The sequence below is a fragment of the Muscardinus avellanarius genome, assembly GCF_963383645.1.
Source record: "Muscardinus avellanarius genome assembly, chromosome: 1".
NCBI classification, from domain to species: domain Eukaryota; kingdom Metazoa; phylum Chordata; class Mammalia; order Rodentia; family Gliridae; genus Muscardinus; species Muscardinus avellanarius.
The window spans coordinates 123784186-123807515 of record NC_137786.1 but is presented as its reverse complement, the minus strand read 5'-3'; the positions used below and the strand labels follow the sequence as shown (position 1 = coordinate 123807515).

General features: G+C 50.2%; 1 protein-coding gene across 5 annotated transcripts; it reads right to left on the bottom strand.

Annotated features, from left to right (window-relative positions):
- Nucleotides 1-343: 343 nt before the first annotated feature.
- Nucleotides 344-21511, bottom strand: BACE1 (beta-secretase 1; the record flags this gene model as incomplete). 5 transcript variants are annotated; one of them, XM_080697056.1, is made up of 9 exons in its annotated part: nucleotides 344-585; nucleotides 1182-1353; nucleotides 1615-1764; nucleotides 2109-2210; nucleotides 3161-3295; nucleotides 3891-4028; nucleotides 4494-4710; nucleotides 5891-5979; nucleotides 21251-21511. In XM_080697056.1, the coding sequence occupies 9 exons, from the start codon at nucleotides 21509-21511 to the stop codon at nucleotides 344-346; spliced, it is 1506 nt and encodes a 501-aa protein (XP_080553182.1). The 5 variants fall into 5 exon arrangements, with proteins under 5 accessions (XP_080553182.1, XP_080553183.1, XP_080553185.1 ...); XM_080697057.1 differs by having other exon boundaries at nucleotides 3891-3953; XM_080697059.1 differs by having other exon boundaries at nucleotides 4626-4710.
- Nucleotides 21512-23330: the final 1819 nt, after the last annotated feature.

Genomic DNA, 23330 nt, shown 5'->3' with positions numbered 1-23330 from the left:
GTAAAGAAAGAATACTTTGGGTTGGAGAATCTAAAGGGATGGTGGGCAAATGTTCAAGACTGGAGTTTTAAGCAGCAGAATTCCCCAGCTCAGGTTAAAGGTGACCAAGGGTATTCCTGCCACCAGAGTGCTTCTTTCTTCCCTTGCCTGTTTCCTACAGGTGTGAGCCCTGTAACCCACCTTGCCATCTCTTCCTCCTGTTCTGCCAAAGCAGAGGCATTTGGTGGGTGGGCAAAGGTCCCGAGGGTCTCTGGCCAGAGGAGCTACCTGCGCCTCTGACTTGTGAGCAGAGTGAACTGCCCAACAGTGGTCTGGGGGAATCTCCGTCTTCACCCCAGGCGCCTCACTTCAGCAGGGAGATGTCATCAGCAAAGTCATCGTGCTGTTGACGCAGGCAGCGGAGGCAGCGCCACTGGCATACCATGAGGCAGAGGGGCAGCATGAAGAGGGCACAGATGGCGGCCATGACGTAGGCTATGGTCATGAGTGTTGACTCGTCTGTCTGCGGGATGTTGTAGCCACAGTCTTCCATGTCTGGGGTGACAAAAGGGCCTTCCACCGCTGCTGTCCTGAACTCATCGTGCACTGAGGAGAGGGCAGATGTGAATGGGTGGCTCTCACTGGCACTGAGCAGTTTGGGTTATACAGCAAAAACCTGCCTGATATTAACACCCTGACGTCAGCTCCAGGCGGGGCCTGCCTCCTGTCTGAGGGCTCCAGGGGCAGTGCCCTTCTCTATTTGCCTCTCCACTAGTAATGATGCCAAAAAGTCAGCAGTTGTGAGTTGACCAAAATGCTAGGTATGCCCTTTGCATACCTAGCTAGCTCACCTGCCACTGCAGAAATGCAGCTACAAAGCCCAGCAGTCCTTCTGCAGTGGCATGCAGCCTCACTATGGGGCAGCTGACAGGGTCACTGAAGGCTTAGCCTGCTACCCTTGCCTCTAGAGCTTCCCAGGGCACATAGACAGCCCAATGCTGCTATGGCTTTCCAATGGAGCTTACCCACCCAGATGGGTCACCAGACAGGCAAAAAAAAAAAAAAAAAAAAGGTAAGCCCAGACACTTGATTTTAGCTCGAGGCAGCTGTTACTGCCTCCCAAACTGATAGGGACCCAGGTACTACCTGCTGACAGTGAACATGGCATGGGCCACCCCAGCCCACAGCCCTGGTGCTCTCACCGTGGCAAGCACTGACAGCAAAGCCAATTCGCTTTCGGGCCCGGTCGAAGACCACGTAGAAGCCTTCCATGATGACAGCACCCATCACAGTGCCAGTGGATGATTGTGAGATGGCAAACTTGTAACAGTCGTCTTGGGACGTGGCCACATCTTCCACTGGCCGCAGGTATTGCTAGGGGTAGGCAATTGCAAGGTGACAGGATGTCTCTCCTGCCCTATCCTCCACCCCCTGCTGCTGCCCTCTCAATAGCTCTTTGGCTAGGTCACTCTTTCCTTTGCCATCCCAGAACCCTGAGGGCATGGGGTCCCGAGACCCCTTATCACTGGACACTCATTTGTCATTCAAGGCCCATGAAGCCATGCCTACTTACTGGCTCCCAGGGTATGCTTTGTCCTCTTCCTGGGCTCCCACTGCCTCAGGTTGAGGACATACCTGTGGAAGGATGGTGATGCGGAAGGACTGATTGGTGACCTCGCCCATGAGGTAGAGCGAGATGACAGGGAAAATGTTCCAAGGGGTGGTGCCTGCTTGCCAGCACACCAGCTGCTCCCCCAGCCAAAACCCGTCTGGGAACTTCTCCGTCTGTGTTGACAAGAAAGGGATGACGGTGAGGAATCAGCACTCATGCCATCTCCCTGTCCTCCATAGAACACTGACTGGGGCCTTTATCTGCTTCTCCAGGGAAATACCCAGAGGGAAGGGTAAAGTAAAGCCCAAGGAGTAGGGGAAGAGAGCAGGGGCCTGAGGTCAAAACAAAACAAGCAAAAAACTTGTGCAGGGGGATTGTGTGAGAAGCAAACTGACCCCTGCGTGAGGACAGTTTGGAAGGGCTCACAGGAGGAGGTGTGCACACAGCCCTCTGGCTCTCCCTGGCTTCCTCTGATACAGTGTCATCTCTTGCACCCCCCCCCCCTTCATCCACTGACCGAGGAGGCTGCCTTGATGGATTTGACTGCAGCTTCAAACACTTTCTTGGGCAAGCGAAGGTTGGTGGTGCCACTGTCCACGATGCTCTTGTCATAGTTGTACTAAGGAAAGGAGAGGGTTACAAGGGCTTTTTTGGCTGCCAGGCTCGAGGCAGAGTTCGAGGGGTAAGTCTCATTGCTTGGGGTCCTGCCTGCGGTGGCATCTTGTCTTTGCCTCTTCGTATGTGTACTTCCTTGAGTCAGTTCCTTAACCTCTGTGCCTCAGTTTCCTCCTCTCTAAACTGAGGATAATAATAGTACTTACCTCAAAGGTTATTGTAAGGGTTAAATAAATCAACATATTGAAAGCACTTAAAATGATGTCTGGCTATGTCAAATGCTAACTTACTATCTTGGGTGGGTAGACATTCTCCAAATCTTAAAATAAAAATACTTTGTATAGTGCTTTAATTTTTCATAGTACTTTTATATCTATTCTAAATTTAATGTACATAAAAATCCATGGAAGGAGACCCAAATAATCAAGCTAGTGTTTGTTGGATACTGCCAACCACAGGGATACACACTACATTTTCTTTTACCAGCCTTTGAGAAAATAGTTTTTACCTGTTTTGCAGATGAGGAAACTACAACACAGAATAGTAACTAGTACACACAGCTAGTAAATGGCAGAGCCATGTCCAAGTCCAGTCTTTGTAACTCCAAAGCTGGACTCTTCCATTACATCATATCACACTGCTGCACAAATAATTTGCCTAAGGCCACAAAGCAAGACTGTGTGACCAGAGTCCAGAGGGAAACTAGGTCCATGTGTTTTTTAATTACAAAGCCATGAGTCCCACGGTCTCTGTGAAAAGTGCTCTGCCAGTCCTTGTCCTGTAACCCAGGCCCTGCTATGTGGTCATTAGGCTTCTGACCTGGGGTCCAGCCAGCCTCCAGCCCTCTCCACGGGTTTTCTGTCTCTGCCCTGTCCTCCCAACCTCATAGTGCAAGGTCTCCCTCTCACTGTGGTGCCCACCCCACCTACCCTCAACTGCTCCAGGTTTAATTACCTCTTTACAGTCCATTTTCAGATCTTGTCCATTGATTTCCACCCGCACGATGATCACCTCATAATACCACTCCCGCCGGATGGGTGTGTACCAGAGACTGCCAGTGTACAGTGAGTGGTCAATACCCCCAATGATCTAGGAGAAAAAGAAGCAGGTACCATGTCCCAGCACAAGAGAGCGAGGAGTAGTTAATGACTGGGTGTTCTTGGAGTGGCAAGGCCCGCTGCAGGTAGATTTTTCTTCATCTTGCTTCTAATCCAGCCATGCCCCAAAGGGATTTATTGTTCCTCAGATGTGTTCAGGGGAAGAGATTTTCCAGGATTTTTAGTTATTTGTTTCAGAATCCCATAGCCCTTGCTATAAAGTTACTTAAACATAAGCTGAAACAGTACGTGTTGAATGAATTATGTGTTTCTAAGTTTTATTTTTCGTGCTTATTGGAGAACCATTCATCATTGTCCTAATTAATAAATAGACTTAGATTCCTTACATCTCTGCCTCTGACCATTAGACTGAATAATCTGAATTCAGTCAGTCTTCATTTCCTTTGAAATGCCCCTAATCATCTCTGGTTCCTTCCAAGTTTACCATAGGTGCCTCATATCCTTTCAGGAATGATGCAAGAAATGAAAGAGAAAAGTAGGGACGAGGATTATAAAGAGGTTTCTCTGGATTCTAAGGCCTGGAACCTTTGGGAGGAGGGAGAGGACCTCCCTGAGGACCCACTCACCATGCTCCCTCCAACTGAGGCCAGCACCTCAGACTGATTGAGAGGGAAGCCAGCGCCGCAGAGCTGCAGGGAGAAGAGATTGGGAATGCGAGTCTGCTTCACTAAGGAGTCGAAGAAGGGCTCCAGGGAGTCGTCGGGCTGTGGTGAAAAGAGACAAGGAGTGAAACCTCACGTGGAGACCTCTGGACAGAGGCCAGCATCCTGCCTGCACTGGAAGGCAAAAGCATACACCAGGGGATGTTCCCTAGAAAGGACATCTTGAGGGACTCAGATCTTTAGCAAGAGGCATTGGCAATGCAAACAGACAAGTATGGCCCACAGAACCAGAGGTTCTTTAATCCTCAAAAGCCTGACCTGCTTCAGCTATATGGGGCCTCTCTTAAAGATTAAAATACGGAAATGGCAGCCTGGTCCCATACCTATCACAGTGGCTCTCCCTTAGATCTGCCTTCTGCAAGGCTGACACAGACTCCCCGCTACCCCTGCTCATCAGCCCTTTGGACTAACATATGTATCACCCTAGTTTCTTCTCCTTTCTCCCACCTCCTCCCCTACTGCATACAAGGTACAGACAGTGAATAGGGTCAGGCCTTGTCCTCTCACCCGGGCAATCTCCGCGTAGGCCAGCCCCAGGATGCCCTCCCAGTTGGAGCCATTGATGAAGAACTTGTCTGATTCGGTGATGGCAGCGATGTTGGCACGGACGGTGACATTGGGGCCATGGGGGATGCTGACCAGGTCAGTGCCCAGCTCCCCCTCCCATTTTCCTTGGGTGTAAGGCACATACACGCCCTTCCGGAGGTCCCGGTACGTGCTGGACCTGAGGAAAGGAGATAGAGATTTCTGGGATGAAGATCCAGCATCAGACCAACTCCTGAGTGTACTGTATCTCTAGCATCCCAGAGTCTGTCTCCAGGCCACCCTGCTGAATATTCCTGACACATCACCTGGAACAGAGTGTGGAGTAACCTTACAGATAGATGAAGGAGCCATTGCTGGTGGGTTCTTTTGTCTCCATAGCTCATGTTCCTGGATCTTGAGCTCAGGCATGGGAAGAACAAGCTAGGCTTTGTGGATTGTTGTGCCTGCTGCTTGTCCCAGCAGGGAGAGTTAGTGGGGCTACACCCCCACCCTTGGATGCAACACACTCCCAGAGAAAAGGATCCATTGACTTTCTTTGTGCCCTGGAACCCAATGGTACCATCTGAGTGGTGGGAAAGTGCCAGGTAGGACAAATAGGAGTTTGCAGCAGTTTGTTGCAGGGAAGTATCCCAGCAGAGCGTTTAGGTACTGCCCGCCACTTGGTGAAGCGCGCTCATCCAGATGGGATGCCAGAGTGGTGACGGGGCTTGGAATGAGTGCCCTTCCATCTGTCCTCCTGGTCTCACCTCCACGACTTTTTTGAGATAGGGCTGTTACAGGGGAAGGCACAGGTAGGTTTGCATCTGCCTCAAAGTCCAATTTGATATAAGCCTCCATTTGTCCTCTTACCACTTCTGCTCTCATGCTAAGAGGCCTTCAGATTATCCACCACTGCTTCTCCACTCCAACCTCCCTCACCAGTAAGCCCAGCCCAGTTGGTGGTACTCTGGGCAGTGCATAGAGGGACATTTTAGCTTTCAGTCCCCAGTATAGGTTCAGTCGTATCCTTGAACTACACGAAGCCACCTGGAGTAGCACCTGGGGGAGAACACAGCAAAAGGAGCTCATCGCAGCAGCCTATTCGGCTTAGAATAAGCTGCTGCTGGCAGGAAACTCCCAGCCATAGAGGGGATGTGTGCGAAGTCCCCTCACCCTGCGGGCTGAGGCCACTTGGTCTCATTCCCTCCCATGGGAGGCTGCCCCTCAACTCACCCTTTTTCTCGAACCACCCCCTTCTCACCCTTTCCTTCTGGCCACTGCTGCCTTCTTTGCCCATTCCCACCCCTAGCAGGAAGACAGGATCCCAGGACCTGGTCTTTTTCCTGCCAGGTTCCTCCCTGCCCCTCCCCGAGACTCACAGTTGCCTCTGGTAATAGCGATGCAGGAAAGGGTGGGGAGCAGCCCCCACTGCAAAGTTACTGCTGCCTGTGTCCACCAGGATGTTGAGCTGACAGAGAGAGGGAGAAAAAAGACACTAGACAGGTGCTCTGGACTCCCCAGCCTTATGGACCCTTGCCCACAACCTCAGTCTCCCAGTGATGTATCCAGGGTGAAGCAATCGTGATGCAGGATGGTCTGGGCTGGCACCTGCCAGTACCGGCACCGCAAACAACCTGGGGTCCTGAGGCACACCCACTTGGCCTCAGTGTCTTTTTCTGTCTGGAGAAACTTATATTTCCTTTGTCATCAGAGCCACATTGTGAATGTGTTGTCTCTGCCCCCCTGTCTTCAGAGGCTGCCCTTCTCCACCTCTTCTGGTTCTCCAAGGAGAAGGCTGGTCCGCCCCACCACCCAGTTCAGAGGAGAGTGTTCTGGGAGCTGGCACTGGCACAGGGAGCTATGGGGCGAGGATGGCACAGAGGTGCCCTAGTGAGTGTTTGTGACCCTGCCTTCCAGAATGTGGCTTCCCGTCTATCTCAAAGTTGCACAGACCTGTGCCCTGCTGTCAGAAATGCTTGGGAGCCAGGAGCACCACATACAAAGTTGTGAATGCCCACCTTGTCAGGGCCCTGATTTGGGCTGGGTGAAGACAGACCAGTGTCTACTCGGTGTTCCTTGCTGTGCAACCCCCACCGGCATCTCCCTGGCTTATCCTTACTTCCTCCTTTTGGAACTGAGTCCCATGATGAAATTAATATTTTTTTCCTCTTGTAAGAGGTTTAAGACATTCTCGTCCCTAGTTACAGTTTAAAAACCAAAGAGATCCAGGCGTGGTGGTGCACACCTGTAATTATAGTACTTGAGAGGCTGAGACAGGAGGGTCACAGGTTCAAGGACAGTCTCAGCAAGCAGTGAGACTCTAATAAATTTAGTGAGACCCTGTTTCCAAATAGAAATAAAATAGGGCTGGGGTGTAGCTCAGAGGTAGAATACCTCTGGGTTCAATCCCCAATACCACAATAAATAAATAAATAAACCCCAAAGAGCACATACTTTCATTTGGAACCCAGGGCAAAACTGTACAAATGCTCCAGCTCTATTTGCTTTTAGTTACTTTCATCTCCGATGTGTGGTGGCCCACCTTGGTAAGGATGAAACCGTTTAAGTTGAGGTTTTAGGGACTTGGAAGTAGCTTTTTCCAGATCAAACTGGTTGAAGCCTCTGGCCCCTTCACTAGGGCCTCACAGGTGTGCAGTGGGTGGCCTTTTGACATCAGAGGACCCAAACTCTACATCATGCTACCACCATTTTCTGAATGCTCATCCTATGAAGAGCTCTGAAGTTTGGCCACGTGTGAAGACGCTAGTGACTTCATTTCCCTTGCTTCTGGTCACTTTCCTCACTGTTTGTCAGTCAGCTCATTCGCTCTAACAAAATGCTTGGGGAAATCAGCTTGAACGGGGGAAAGGCTTGTTTGGGCTCCCAGTGCCAGATGTTTCAGTCCAAGCCACTGGCCCTGTTGCTGTGAGCGTGCAGCAGTATAACATACCTGTTGGGAATGTGCTAGAAGAGGACCCACCTCTCCCCGCAGCCAGGAAGCAAGAGACAAGAAGTGCTGGGGCCCCAGTGTCGCCTTCAAGGGCACGCCTCTACCTACCTAACTCCCTCCCACTAGGCCCACCTCCTGAAGGACCTGGCACCTCCCATCTGCCACAGGCTGGGGACTGAGCTGTTAGCACAAGGGCCTTTGAGGGACATTTGGATCCAAACTCTAGCAATCCTGTGTCTTTATTCCACAAAGACCCTTAAGCCATATTCTCGGGAGATGGATTTGAGGCTAGAGGCTTCCCTCCTTACATTTAGCCGTCTCATGAATAACCTCTTTCTCTTAGGCAAAACTTGTCTCTTGAGTTATTGGCAGACCAAGCAGAGGGCTCAAGGGGCCTGGCTCAGTAACGTTCTGATAGCGTGACCCCTCAGTAAGACCAGAACCAGTGCCTATCTGTCCACTATATCCCTATGCGCGAAGAGGAGGGAGGCCCTGTCTTCAGAAAAATGGTCATCTGTCAGTGGAGTCTCTGATTCTTCGTGTTCCCAAACCCTGAGGCCATAAGTTCCCACTGTCTCCTCTGCGCACTGCGGTCAGCTCAGCTTGGGCTTTGGTTCAGGCTGGGACCTCATCACTTTGAGCAGGCCCCTGTGCTTCTCTGAGCTTCGGTTTTGTCCTCTACCAGACCCCCTCCTGCCCCTGCCTGCTCCTTGAGGTGGCTCTGTGGCTCTGTTCACTGCACTGTCCCCAGAGGCTTCTCCTGGCCCTCTGACCCTTCCTGCTATCTCCTTCCCAGCCCCCTCTCTGGCCCTGTCCCTCTCCCCGGTCTCTGGGCAGCTACCAGCTCCAGCTGCTGTGCTTTCAGAGAAAATCAATAGAGCTGGGAGGCTCAGCAGTTCAGATTTCAATCAACCAGGTTAATGATTTTTAAAAAGGCTACTCTACCTCCTTCCCCAGGACCGCCTTTGCCACCTCCCAGAACTCAGCTCCCAGCACCTAGGGTGGGCTTCATAATATAGGAATCTCTGCCATCACTGGTCCCTGCAACCTATTTGAGGGAGGGGCTGCCTGGAATGTGTGTGCTTGGTCCACTCTAGCAAACACAGCCCCTCCTTTACACTGGAATGGAGTCTTCATCGGGGTGCCTTCTGTCTCTGGCCTCTCATGCTTCACTTCTCCACTCCTCTCCAGGAGGCCCAGGCCCTGCTTCCCTCCCGCCCCCACCCATCTCTCCCTTCTGAGGAAGGTCTCTGTCTAAAGCGCCCAGGCCCAGGAAGGACTCCCCTTCTTCCTGTCCTCACACATCTACCACACCAGGATTGCAGGCCCCCACTGCTCCACCCTCCACAAAATAAATCCTCAAGATCCCCTCCCACCTTTTTGCATGTGATCCTGCCTCCCAGAGCAGCGGTTTCTGATCTTGCCCTTCCACGCTACTGCCTGAGGCCCCCACCCTACCCCATGCAGCCTCTAGTTCCTTCCCAATTCTTCCCAAGCCTTTTGGGGGCAGGAGCTGAGGACAAGGAATGAGCGAGGCTGTTAGTGGCAGCCTCAGAGGGGCAGAAGGAATGGGAGCCTTGACTTGAAGTTCACAGGAGGGGCCATCAGGAAGGACCACCTTCGTCCCACAACCACCCCTGCCAACCCACCTGCGGCTGCCCCAGCCCAACCTTCCCTCAGTCCCTCCTGCTTCAGGCCCCAGCTTCCACCTGCCTCCATTCTTAGGCACCTACCCTATTAATGACCCCTTTCCTTGGGTAGATTCAACCATTGTGCTCCCTTGCAACCCCTTCCCGAACCCTCCCCCCCACACCATCAAATCTAGACTCTTCCCACTGGCATTTACAAATGCTTGAGCCTCTTCTTTACAGAACAACAAAAACCTTCCATGATCTCACACCCTCCTCCAGCTACCCCCTCTCTCCTCTCCTTTCACAATCCAAGTCCTCAGGCAAGCTGTCTTCATTTCTTTGCCTCCCACTCACTCCTCAACCCATCCTAAACTGGGTTTGCCTCCATCCCTCCACTACCAAACAGCCCTTACTACAATTACCAGTGATTGCGTCTCACCAGATACAAAAGAGATTTGCCCGTGGGTCCTCGTCTTACTCCTCTGGCCCTTTCTTCTACCTCCTTTGCAGACGCACATGCCAAGCTTGAGCCTCTCGGTCTCACAACTTCTCCCCTAAGCCTCTTGCTTGGAGCCCCAAGACCCTTCAAGCTTCTCTCACCCTTTCCTCCTTGGGCTCCAGATGCTCAGACTGAACTGCCTGAAAGATACCTCAAAGCCAGGAGGATGTCCAAAGCTGACCTTTCGCTGTCCCTCGCAAAAGGACATCTTTCAGGTTTGTGATTGAGTGAGCAGCAGCCCTCTCTATCTGTTCTGCAAGGCAGCACCTTCGGAGACACTCTAGTACCTTCTTCTTCATAGCTCTCTCCAGTGCACCAACCACGCCTACCAGGACACCTCCTTGAACACTCCTGGGTGCAGTCATTTCTTAGGACCACCTTTGCCACCTCGGGCTGAGCCCCCGCCACCCCGCCAGCCCCTCAGTGGGTCTTGGCACATGCGTGCTTGCCCTCTCCACTCTGCACAGCAGCTGGAGCCATCTTTTCCAAGTGCAAACTTGACCAGGTTACCTTCCTAAGTCAAGGGTTTCCTTTTGCTACTAAAATGAAAATTTAGAGCCACATTTCCTGCGGACCTGTCAAGGTCTGGCCCTGCCTGTGTGTCCAGCCTGTGTGTGTGTGACCCCAAGCCCTCTGCTCACCAGCCTCCCTACCCTCTCTCAGTTTCTCACACCAACCAGAGGCACTGGCCACTCTGCCTGGATCACCTCTGTTCACTTGCAGGTTAGTCTACTCCTGGCTCAGAGAGGGCTTCTTTGGCTTCATCCTCTTTTCTTTTCTTTCATTTCATTTCTCTTTCTTTCTTTCTTTTCTTTTCTTTTCTTTTTGTGGTACTAGGGATGGAACCCAGGGGCACTTTACCTCCAGGCTACACTCCCAGCCCTATTTTTTATTCTTTATTTAGAAACAGGGTCTCACTGAGTTGCAAAGGGCCTCACTGAGTAACTGAGGCTGGCCACGAACCTCAATCCTCTTGTCTCAGCCTCCCAAATGCTGGGATTACAAGCGTGCACCACCACGCCCAGATCCCCAGACCTATTTTTTAAATATTTTATTTGGAAACAGGGTCTCACTAAGTTGTGGTGGGCTTCACTAAGCTGCTGAAACTGGCTTCAAACCTGAGATCCTTTCTCAGCCTTCAAAGTACTGGGATTACAAGCCCGTACCACCACACCCAACTTGGCTTCATTCTTTTATCCAGATGCTCCCACAGGAGTCAGCACTCTGCATCTTTATGTTGACCCTCCCCTTTTGCCTGGTGTGTGTGTGTGTGTGTGTGTGTGTGTGTGTGTGTGTGTGTGTGTTACTAGGGATTAAACCCAGGGGCATTCTGCTTCCTAGCTACACCCCAAGCATTCCCAGCCCTATTTTATTTTTTATTTTGAAACAGGGTCTAAGTTGTGGAGGGCCTCACTAAATGGCTGAGGCTGGCCATGAACCTGCAGTCCTGTCTCAGCCTCCAAAGTACTGGGATTACTGGTGTGGGCCGCCACACCTGGCTTCATCTGATGTCTTGAATAAATGAATGATCGAGGAAAGAAAAGTTGAAAGAGCTAGTCTATTATGGAGCGGTGGCTGAGAGGGATCTCTCAGCGGCTCCCAAGTGGTAGCTGTTCCAGACTGCAGGGGTGGGGTGGCCCTCACTCAGCCCTACCTTCCTCAAATCCAGCTCCTGGGCTGGGATACTTCCTTCTGTTCCCTGCCCAGGAAGACCCAGGTGTCGCATGCCCAGGGGACTGTCTCCTGGGGTCAGGACTAGGTCAGCGCCAATCACTTAATAAACAAATCTGCCCCAGGGGGCTCTGAGGGAAGGCGCTTCATGGGGTGTGCTAACAAGCTCCGAAGGGAAAGGCGCACCCAGCGTGGGCTCACTGCACTCAGCAGCAGGTCTCAGGTGCTGAGGTAGGTACAGACCTGGCAGGTTCAGGTGGGCCCTTTGCTTCCCAGTGCCACCCATCTCAACTGCACTCTCCTCAGCACACAAGGATGGCTCAGATTGTTTCCAGTGAAAATAGCCCTTGGGAAGCATCTGTCCACTGGCCTGGAGAGATGAAGGCTCTTTTCAACTGAACTACCTCTAATTATTAAGAATCCATAGCCCAGCTGGGTGTGGTGGCACACACTTTTATAATCCCAGTACTTGAGAAGCTGAGGCAGAAGAATCAGGGTTTGATGGAGACTAAGACAAGAGGACCCAGATTCTCAGACAGCCTCAGCTACTTAGGTCCTCCACAACTTAGTGAGACCCTGTTTCAAAATAAAGAATAAACAATAAGGCTAGGTGTGTAGCTCAGAGGTAGAATGCCCCTGGGTTCAACCCCTAGCACAAAAATAAATAAATAAATAGGGCTAGGAGTGTAGCTTGGACTTAGAATGTAGGTTCACTCCCCAGTACACACACACACACACACACACACACACACACACACACACACACACATATCCAGAGCCTCGGCTGGGAGGTGGCTGAGGGGCAGTGTGCTTGCCTAGTCTGCACAGGTCCTGGGTTCCATCCCCAGCATCCAAACAACAACAAAAAATCCTAAAATACAAATCCACTTTTCTTAGCAGCCTATCCCAGTTTTGCAATTCTCTTGGGCAGGGGCTGTACTTCCAAAGCAGAAATTACTTCCTAGCTGGGTGTGGTGGCACACGCTTGCAATTTCAGCATTTGAAAGGCTGAGACAGGAGGATTGTGGTTCGTGGACAGCCTCAGCCACTTAGGCCCTTTGCAACTCAGTGAGACCCTGTTTCAAAATAAAGAATAAAGCCGGGCATGGTGGTGCACACTTGTAATCCCTGCACTTGGAAGGCTGAGATAGGAGGATCGCATGGATTCGAAGCAGCCTCGGCTATTTAGTGAGGCTTTCAGCAACTTAGCGAGACCCTGTTTCCAAATAAAATATAAAATATTTTTTTAAAAAAGGTCTGGGCGTATAGCCTGGAGGTAGAAAGCCTCTGGGTTCTACCCCTAGTACCACCAAAAAAACAAACAAACAAACAAACAAACAAAAAAAACAGAATAAAAAAAATAGGGCTGGGGATGTAGCTCAGAGGTAGAATGCACCTGGGTTCCATCCCCAGTGCTGCTAAATAAATAAATAAGAAAAGGCAAAAGAAGAAGAAAAAGAAGTTATTTCTGTATGGGTATCAGAGTCAATGTAAACACTATATTCTTGTTTAACAAGCCTTTAGCTAAAGCTGAGATATAGAAGCCTTTCTTCCACTTTAAAGAGAAGAAAACTGAGACACTGAGTGAGTGACTTGTCACACAGTAAACCACAAGCTAGGAAGGAATCCATCAGCTCTGCCTAGCCCTCAGCTGTGAGCTTCCCTTTCCTTGGCCTCCCTGGGTCTCTTGTTTGCAGAGGAAAAGTGTGGTACATTGCTACACTGCTGAGTCACCAGTGTAACTGCCCTGGACTCATGCCCTGTGTGGTCCCCTCTGTCACTGACTCAGCCACATGACTTGCTTTGGCATCCTAACTTTTTTCATTCACATTTATTTATTTACCCATGGTAATGGGGAATGAACTTAGGGGAATTCTATCTCTGAGCTACACTCCCAACTCTTTTTTATTTTTACTTTTATTTTCAATTTTGAAGCAGAGTCTCACTAAGTTGCTGATGATGGCCTTGAACCTGTGATCCTCCTGTCTTGGGCAGCATGTGCCACCATAATGAGTTTGTTTCCTAACTTTCAAGACACAATCAGACATCCTGTCTCCTGAAGATCATGCCATGGTGCCTAAGCTAAGCTGAGGTTCCTCCTCCTACAGGTCTTGGTAGCCCCTATGCTTTACTGGCTACCTCTCACCAAATCTCTAATCACATATTTAATGTCTGTCTTCCCATAGATCATGAGCTCCAAGTGGGTAGGGAACCATTTGTGTCCTTATTATCTAATTACTACCCAGCCCCAAGTAGGTGTTCCATTCTGATTTTTTTTTTTTTTGTAGCTGACAGTAATTGCCTCATTTCCTGCAGTTGATTCCCTGTGATCCTTCTGACTCCTACTGCTAATTCTTAGCCCCAGGGCCCTTGCAGGGCTGATTTAAACTGAGTACTGCACGTGGCCACTGAACACAGTGGCCATGACAACTGTGCCATCATACCCACACACATTGACCAAACATACATCCACTTCTCAGACCAGTCATGGTGGCTCCAGGGTTCCCTGCTCCCTGTCTTAGCCTACATTCTCACTGCTATAATCCAAAAGACTGACCACACAACTTAGAGGAAGGAAGACCTATTTGTTCACAGTTTCCTTGGAGATTTTGGGTCCAGTCCATGTTAGACTGAGAGACAGGTCTGTGGACCTCAGGGCATCAGGAAGCAGAGATAGGGAGAGCACCAAGCTCTGCTCTTGCCTCTTGGAGGCTGGAAGCAGAGAGCACCAAGTCCCCAAGCCACACCCTCAGGGATTCTTCCTCAGCAACCAAGCCCAGCTTCCAACATTGCTACCTTGTTTCTGTGAGGGGTAGGGGAACATTCTAAGTCAAACCACTAAGGTTCCAGAGCCTTCTGAGAATTGCTTCTAAGTGGATGTGTCCAGACCTGAGCCTGATTATGGATGGAAAGAGGCAAGGAAGGACAGAAGAAGTAGCAGCAGGGAGTGGCTTATGGCCAACAGCTCCTGCTTCAAGCTGCGTCCAGCAGCTGGGTCCTAGCCAGGTTCTTCCCATCTTGAGCATATCAGCTGACCCACACAAATGGGCTTCTTCTTTGAAGAAGTGTCCTCTGCCTCACTTTCCTCCCCAGGCTGGAGTCAGCAATGCATACCTGGGAGATGCAGGCTCCCTGGCACTTGCCCACCTCTTTTTTTTTTTTTAAAGGAATCCCAAGGTGGTGGGGTCACCCTAACCAGACTCATCTAGTGCAGACTTTCCTCTTTGGTCAGGCCTATAGCCCATCTCAGCTGTGATTCATCAGTGCTTCCTAGTCAAATGAGACCATGGATACAGGCAATCAAGAAATATACATCTCTGTTGTGTGTGTGTGTGTGTGTGTGTGTGTGTGTGTGTGTATGAGTGTGTGGTACTGAAAATTGAACCCAGAGGCATTCTACCTCCAAGATATACCCCCAGCCTGATTTTATTTCTTAATTGGAAACAGGGTTTCGCTAGATTGATGAGAGTCTCACTACTTGCTGAGGGTGTCTTCAAACCTGTGATCCTCCTGTATCAGCCTCCCAAGTACTAGGAGTATAGGCATGTACCACCACACCCAGCTTACATATCTATTTTGTATGTGTGTGTGATACTGGGGATGGAACCCAGGGGCATTCTACTTCCAAGCTACTACACCTCCAGCCCTATTTTTTATTCTTTATTTTGAAACAGGGTTACACTAAGTTGCAAAGGGCCTCACTAAGTAGCTGAGGCTGGCCACGAACCTGCAATACTCCTGTTTCAGTCTCCCAAATGCTGGGTTTACAAGTGTGTGAGCCGGGTGTGGTGGCGCACTCTTGTAATCCCAGCTCTTGGAAGGCTGAGACAGGAGGATCACACAGGTTCGAAGCCAGACTCAGCTACTGAGTGAGGCTCTCAGCAACTTGTGAGAACCTGCTTCCAAATAAAGTATAAAAAATAGGTCTGGGAGTATAGCCTGGAGGTAGAAAGGCCCCTGGGTTCCACCCTTAGTACCACAAAACAAAACAAAATAAAACAAAACAAAAAACAAGTGCTGCCACCATGCCCAGCTGAGCTGAGACTGTTGCATTATTTTTCTTATCTGCACACAGTAGTAGGCACTTATTTATTTATTATTATTGTTTTTACGGGTCTAGGGATGAAACCCAGGGGCATTTGACCTCCAAGCTACACCCCTGCCCTATTTTTTATTCTTTATTTTGAAACAGGGTCTCACTGAGTTGCGGAGGGCCTCACTAAGTAGCAGAGACTGTCCGCAAACCACAATCCTCCAGTCTCAGCCTCCTGAATGCTGGGATTACAAGCGTGTGCCAACCATGCCCGGCTATTATTTTTTATTTTTTGGTGGTAATGGGATGGAACCCAGGGAAATTCTACCTCCACGCTATACTCCCAGCCCTATTTATTTATTTATTTATTTACTTACTTACTTGTTGTGGTACTGGGGATGTAACCCAAAGGCATTCTACCTTAGCATTCTACCTCAGCCCGATTTTCTTTTTTATTTGGAAATAAGGTCTCATTAGGTTAATGAGAGTCTCACTACTTGCTTAGGCTATCTTTGAACCTATGATCATCCTGTTTTAGCCTCCCAAGTACTGGGATTATAGGCATGAGCCACCATGCCTGACTTATTTTGTATTTTGAAACAGGGTCTCACTAAGTTGCAGAGGACCTCATTAAGTAGTTGAGGCTGGCCACAAACCTGTGATTCTCCTGTCTCAAGCCTCCCAAGTACTGGGATTACAAGCATGTGCCACCATGCCCAGCTTATAAATATTAATTATACTGGATTAACTCTCACCACATTTTACTTCTAACAATTAAATTATTAACCTGTTTTTGGTCAGCGATGCTCATACTATCATAATGAAATGATGTATCTACATTTTATTTTATATAATTGATACTTGGGATTGAATCCAAGGGCATTCTACCTCTGAAATATACCCCCAGCCCTTTTTATTTATTATTTTTCATTTATTTTATTTTGCGGGTCTGGGGATGGAACCCAGGGCATTCGACCTCCGAGCTACATCCCCTGCCCTATTTTTTTATTCTTTATTTTGAAATTGGGTTTCACTGAGTTGCAGAGGGCCTCACTAACTGAGCCTATCCACAAACCATGATCTGTCGGTATCAGTCTCCCAAATGCTGGGATTACAAGTGTGAGCCACCATGCCCAGCTTTATTTTTTATTTTAAGACAGGATCTTGCAGCTGGGTGTAGTGACACACTCCTGTAATCCCAGTACTTGGGAGGCTGAGACAGGAGGCTCCCAGGTTCAAGGACAGCCTCAACAATGTGGAGAGACTCTCAGTATTCTAGCAAGACCTTATTTCAAAATTAAAAAAAAAAAAACTAAGAGGGGGATGGGGGTATAGCCCAGAGGAAGAATATCCGAGTTCAATGCCCAGTAAAACACACACACACACACACACACCACATACAAGGTCTTGCTAAGTTGCTGAAGCTGACCTCCAACCTGTGATCCTCCTGTCTCAGCCTCCCACTGAAATTACAGGTGGGACCACCATGTCCAACTGCAACCTTTCATTTTAAGTGAAAAGAATAAAAACACTTCCTGTGAGGACTCCAGTTCTGTATTTACAAGTGCCCATCAGCAGTTCATTTTGGATGTCTTGTAGTATATTTACTTGTTCACTTAACATTTTCAGGTGCATGTGAGCTCGATACTGTCATCAATATTAGAATATGAGAGATAAGACAATACAAAATAAATAAAATAAAAGGCACTGTCCCTAAACGCTTTCCTTTTTTTTTTCTTTTCTTCCATACTGGGGATAAAACCTAGGTCCTTGAGCTTGCTAGTCCAGTATTGTACTGGTGAGCTATACCCTCAGCCCTAAGAGCTTAACATTTTATGGGGAAAACAAAAACAGGTATAACACATTATGATCAGCACAGTAAGGGAGATACAAGCAAGTGTTATAAGAGAATGGAAGAGGGATGCTCATGATAAATTCCTCCTGCAAGACAATGGCGCAGTAGGAAGAAAAATGCAGGATCTCAGCTTTCTGGCCTGCCTCCTGGCCCACTGTTTAGGATTTCAGACCCCATTTCTTCTGCTGGAAGCTGTCTCAACAAAGACTGTGTGTGTGTGTGTGTGTAATAGACATACATATATATGCATATATATGTGTGTATATATTTTGTATATATGTGTATATACATATACACACACACACACATATGTGTGTGTGTAGCCAGAATTGCTGTAAAGTACAAAAGAATGTACGTAGACCCTATAAGAGAAACTTCGTATATACTGCAGTAATACGCACAAGTATTTGTATAGCAACACTCCCACTCCTGATCACCTGGATAGTCTTGTTACTTTCTAGCTCACCCAGAGCAGAACCTCAAAACCACTTTTGATGCCTTCTTCTTCACCGTCACACCAATGTCACAGGCCTGCTCATCTGCCCTGAAACCCTCTTCCTTTCCCCTCTTATTACACCCTCAAGCCATCCTGTTGCAGCACCACACACCTGGACAGATCCCCCTGCCACCTGGATCTCTGTCCCATTCCTTCAGATGCTCTTCCTAAAAGATTGCTTTCTTTCTGCCACTCTCCTGCACAAATGAATTCAAGTTTCCCCTTACAGACAAAGACCAAACTCCAAACCCTAAAGTTGCACATTTAAGGCTTTTTGGCAATTCAGCTCTATCTTATTTACCTAAACTCATCTGGTCTCAGAAGAGACCTGTATTAGGGCCTTGAGCGTGCTAGACAAGTACTGTACTAGGGAATATGGTAGAGTACAGTACTGGTATGGCTTTCTTCTGTCTCCTGAACAAACATGCACAAGCCCAAACACACATAACTCTTTATTTCACTCACTGTGGCCTCTCCCAGTCTAAGGGTGGCAAGGAGCAGATGCGGACAGAGAAGGTGCAGGTACGGCGTGGTGAGTTAGATGCCATTTCTCCACCAGGAACAGCCTCTCGCTCCTTGCCACCCTTCAGGACCAGCTCAGGGCATCCCTCTTCCTGAAGCTCTTCTCTGATCAATCCACTGTTCGAACCCCTAGAGTGCTCGCTTTTGGTCCCACCCCCAGATCTAGAAAGCTCAGCAGGCTTCACTGAGAAAGACCTGTAGACCACCTCTGAGTAACACTTCTAGGCACAACTTTGGACGAGTATGTAAACTTCACTTGCACTCTGAAGTCTTTATGGGCATAGAATGTGCTTTCCATCTCTGTGTGGTTTAGCCCCCAAAGTAGAAAGTACTCCCCAAACTTTACTTTTGTTTATTCGCAGCACTCTGCCATCTGTGTTCTCATTTGATGGATAGAGTAGCTCCCCCCAGGGAGGGAGAAAGGGCATCCTTCTCATACACTGCCAGGGAGAAGATCATGGCACCGCAGAGCTGAGGCTGGCTGGCAGAGGCTGGTCAGGGGCTGCCATGACATCCACAGAGCTGCTTCACTGTGGACTCCCTGGCACTGGCTCCCTGGGTGGGGTGCAACTTCCAGGCCATCATTCTAGCTTCCAGCAAGGAGGGGGAGGATGATAAGCACTGGGCAAAACTCGCTGCTATGTGTTGGGCTGGGGGTGTACACATTATCTCAGGAGACCAGGGAAGTAAAGCAACTGGTCCACTAGCTCCACACATGTAAAACACAGAGGCCCAGACTCCCAAGAGCAGAGGTGGCTAGATCAGGTAAGGAGAAACCGAGGTAATATATAGTGGAGGCCAATTATGTGTTTGGGTGCACTGTTCTAGGTGCTTCCACCTACAGTCTCACTTAATCTTCACAATTATCTTGCAAAAAAGATCTCCTTTTGCTCTAAAATTTAAAGGCAAAGCAGCTGGATGTGGTGGCACATGCCTATAATCCCACTACTTTTTTTTTATTTTTGTAGTACTGATGGAACCCAGAGGCATTCTACCTCTAAGCTACACCCGCAGCCCTACTTTTTATTCTTTTATTTTGAAACAGGGTCTCACTGAGTTGCAAAGGGCCTCACTAAGTAGCTGAGGCTGTCTGCAAACGGCGATCTTCCTGTCTCAGCCTCCCAAATGCTGGGATTACAAGTGTGTGCCACCACGCCTGGCTAATCCCGGTACTTGGGAGGCTCTGTTAGGAGGATCACAGGTTCTAGGACAGCCTTAGCAAATAGCGAGACTCATCAATTTAGCAATCCCCTGTTTCCAAATAAGAAATAAAATTGGGCTGCGGGTGTAGCTCGAAGGTAGAATGCCTCTGGGCTCAATCCCCAGTACCAAACACAATAAATAAATAAATAAATAAATAAATAAATAAATAAATAATAAAGGCAAGACAATAGCCTCAGAGGGGTTGTATAACTTTGGAGAGGGGATACTGGACACTGAACCCAGGGGCATTCTGCGTACAAGCCACACCCTCAGCTCCTTTTTTATTTTGAAATGGTCTTGTTAAGTTGCTGAGGGTCTTCCTAAATTGCTGAGTCTGGCCTCAAACCTACAACCCTCCTGTCTCAGCCTCTCAAGTCCTGGGATTACAGGTGTGCACCACCTCACCTGGTGAGGTTGTATGATTTGCCCAATGCCACACAGCTGAGAGCAGGGAGATCTACAGGCAGTAAGTAGAGCTGGGACTCCCGGTGTATCTGCTCTGCAGTGTAGCCTGTCCTGGGACACATCACAGGGTTTGTGCATGGTTTGCTTAGCACAATACCAGCGGACATGGGGCAGGCCCCCCAGGTCTTTTGTGTCCCCTGCTTTCTGACAACACCAAGTATCCCTGACCCCTGGCTTTCAGGACCTGGATCCTGACTTTGTCCTGGTCTGAACTCACAGATTACAGTCTACTTTTGGGGAAGTGATAGTGTATAGGAAAGAGAAGGGGCAAACGGGGAGACCAGAGCCTTGGATCCTGAGAGGTAGGCCTGGTGGCGTGAATGTAGGGAGGAGGCTTTGGGGTAACGGGGAAGCGAGGGCTATGGTCTGAGTGTGGGGAAGCATAGCTGCCACCCCTCTGACCCCCGACACAGTCCCAGCCTTCCATGCCTTCCATGGACAGGCTTTCCGGACATGGACACGCCGCAGCTCCGGCGGCTCACAGAGACATGCAGGGTCAGGTTCAAGGTGACACCACAGCATATGGAGAACCTTACTGTCGCCCATAGCAAACTCGCTCACAGAGGAGTGGACACACGCAGAGGCCAGCTGCCCTCACGAGGGCTGCTCCAGCCTGCATTCCACAGACACGTGCAGGGGCAGAAGGACGCGACCACCACTAGCCACCTTGGAGGTACCTCGGCGATGGCCAGCAAGGATGTGGATGGGGATGGGCAGTGTTTTCTCCATCACCGCCATGTCCCTCCACTCTTAGAAGGTGCTCGGGCTCCTTTCATATCAGTTAGTCCTTTCCCAGGACTCAGTTCAGTTCCCCTCTCTCCTGGGCGTAGAGGTGTGGGGCAGGGCAGGGGGCTAGAGTGCAGAAAGCAGGGCTGGGGGGGAAGAGAAGGAGAAGGTGACTGGGGGAGGCAGGGACCTGGGATTTCTAGGCTGCAAGAAGGTCCTGAGAGCCCTCACTCTGCTGCCCTTGTGGCAGCCCAGATCGTGGGAGGAAGGGGCTGACCCCACTGGTATGGAGATTCCTTGATTCTCAAGGGAATGAAGGTCGGGGAGGACCCCCAGATTCTCCAGAACACAGAGGGGAGGAGAGTTGGGTGGCTACAGTGGTGGAATTTGGGAGACTCAGGCTTGCCCAGCGCCAGAGGGGGCTGGCACCTGCTATAGCACCCTGTGGCCTGGCCCTTCTCTAGCCAGGCTCCCCACCACAGTGCTTCTCTGGCTCCAGGCTTTGCTGAGGGGGCCTGTGAGTCAGTGGTGAGGGAGGGCAATGAGGGAGGAAGGGGAGCCCAGCAGACCCCAAGGGAAGGATTTGGGGAGTCCCTCCTGCTGCCTGGCCAGCCCACCTCAGCAGGGCAGCCTGCTGCCTCCCCTCCTTTCTGCCCTCTGCTCCTGCAGGAAGGAGGCATCCCCTTACCGTCTGCGGGGGGCTGCCCACGGTCATCTCCACGTAGTAGCCCTGGCCAGACTTGCCCCTCAGGTTGTCCACCATCTCCACAAAGCTGCCCCTCCGGCCAGGCTCCTGGGACTCCTCGTCGGTCCCCCGGGGGAGTCGAAGACCCAGGGGGGGCCCCCCGACGCCACTGCGCAGGGGCAGCCGGATGCCGAGCTGGGTGCCCTGGGCCGGCGTTGCTCCCCAGCCCACCCACAGCAGCAGCCAGGGCAGGACTGGGGCCATGGTGGGCTGGGCCTCCTGGGTTCAGTAGGGCCCACGTCAGTCCTGGTCGCCTGCCCCCAAGTCTGGGTGGTGGTGGCGGCTTCTCTCAGGAGAGGGGGCTTGGAGGCATCAGGACTCCAATCCCGCGGGCAAGCCCAGAGGACCAGGCAGTAGACTGCGGGCAGGAGAAATCCACAGAGCACAGAGGAGGGAAGCGACGGGGAGCCAGGACACAGCTACATCTGGATGGCGGCGGCGGCCAGCCTCAGCCGTGGGTTCGGCCCCTTGGGGGGGCTGGGAAGGGCGGGCATGGCGGCTACCGCTGCTGTCCTGGTCCTCCCGGTGGGTCGGCGGTGTGGGAAGGGGCAGGGGCTCCCGGCTCCTGCAGCTGCGTGGGCTGCTCAGGCCACCATAATCCAGTTCCCAGCCCCCCAGCTCCCAGCGCCCAGGCTGGCTGGGGAGGCGGAGGAAAGACTTGTGGCGGTGGCTGTCAAAGCCAAAGGGTTTTCTCTGTTCCCTGGTATCGCTGGGAAGTGTAGTCTTTCCAGGAAGGCAGCCCAGCTTCCGGAGCCGGAAAAGGGTCTGCGGTGCCCTCTGCCGAGGTGGAGTCTACCCTGCAGGACCCTAGCAGGAAGGGCTGCCTGGTACTGGAATGGCACACCCCTCACCTGTCCATCCTTTCAGCCTCAATTGCACACACCCTTATGCCAGCCACACGACCAGGTACTGGTGCTACAGATAGAAGGAAGAGCGCACACACCAGAGTGATTCCTGTCACAGTAGAGTTCCAAAAAAGGGAGGTGGCATCAAGGAGTAGAGACTTGGGGGACATTCTGGGTAACTGGGAAGATTCAGTGGCAGAAGGTAGTATTTAATTTGAGCCTTAAAAACGGGTAGTATTTCCCAGTCGGAGCTCAGGAGAACAAGAATGGAAGGATGGTAAGGGTATGCTTAGGCAGCAAAGCACACAAGAAGGGACCCAGAGGGGAGTGTGCAGCCTGTTTTTCCCAGTTCGCAATGGAGCCAGCCTGCTCTTTTCCATCCAAATTTGCTTGTGCCTCTGATGATCCCTTGTTATGAATCCTCATGACAGACAGCCAGGCTGAAGATGAATGGCAGCTGAGAGTTTTGAAGTGTTATCACTCAAAATAGCCCCTGTGTGCCAGGCGTGGTGGCACACACTTGTAATCCCCGCGCTTGGGAGGCTGAGACGGGAGGATCACACAGGTTCGAAGCCAGCCTCAGCTAGTGTTAGGCTTTCAGCAACTTAGTGAGACCCTGTTTCCAAATAAAATATAAAATAGGTCTGAGAGTATAGCCCGGAGGTAGAAAGCCTCTGGGTTGCACCCCAGGTACCCCTCCAACACACACACACACACAAATAGCCCCTGCATTAATATGGTATTAGTACCATTTCATAATAAGAGCATGAAACAAAAATCTGTAGAGCTCTAATTGCTTAAAGGAGATAAGCTGGATGAGTATGTCATAGTTTTTGTCAAATGTAGAAAGCCTTTGATAAAACTCAATGGTCATTCCTATATTTATTTATTTATTTATTTATATTTTGCGGGTCTGGGGGTGGAACCCAGGGCCATTCAACCTCCGAGCTACACCTCCTGCCCTATTTTTTATTCTTTATTTTGAAACCGGGTCTCACTGAGTTGTAAAGATCCTCACTAAGTAGCTGAGGCTGTCCGTGAACTGCGATCCTCCGGTCTCAGCCTTCCAACTGGGATTACAAGCGTGTGCCATCACGCCCGGCATGTCATTCCTATATTTAAAAAAAAAATTAAAGGAAAACTTAAATAAGATAACAGAAGGCAGAGTGTGTGGTTCA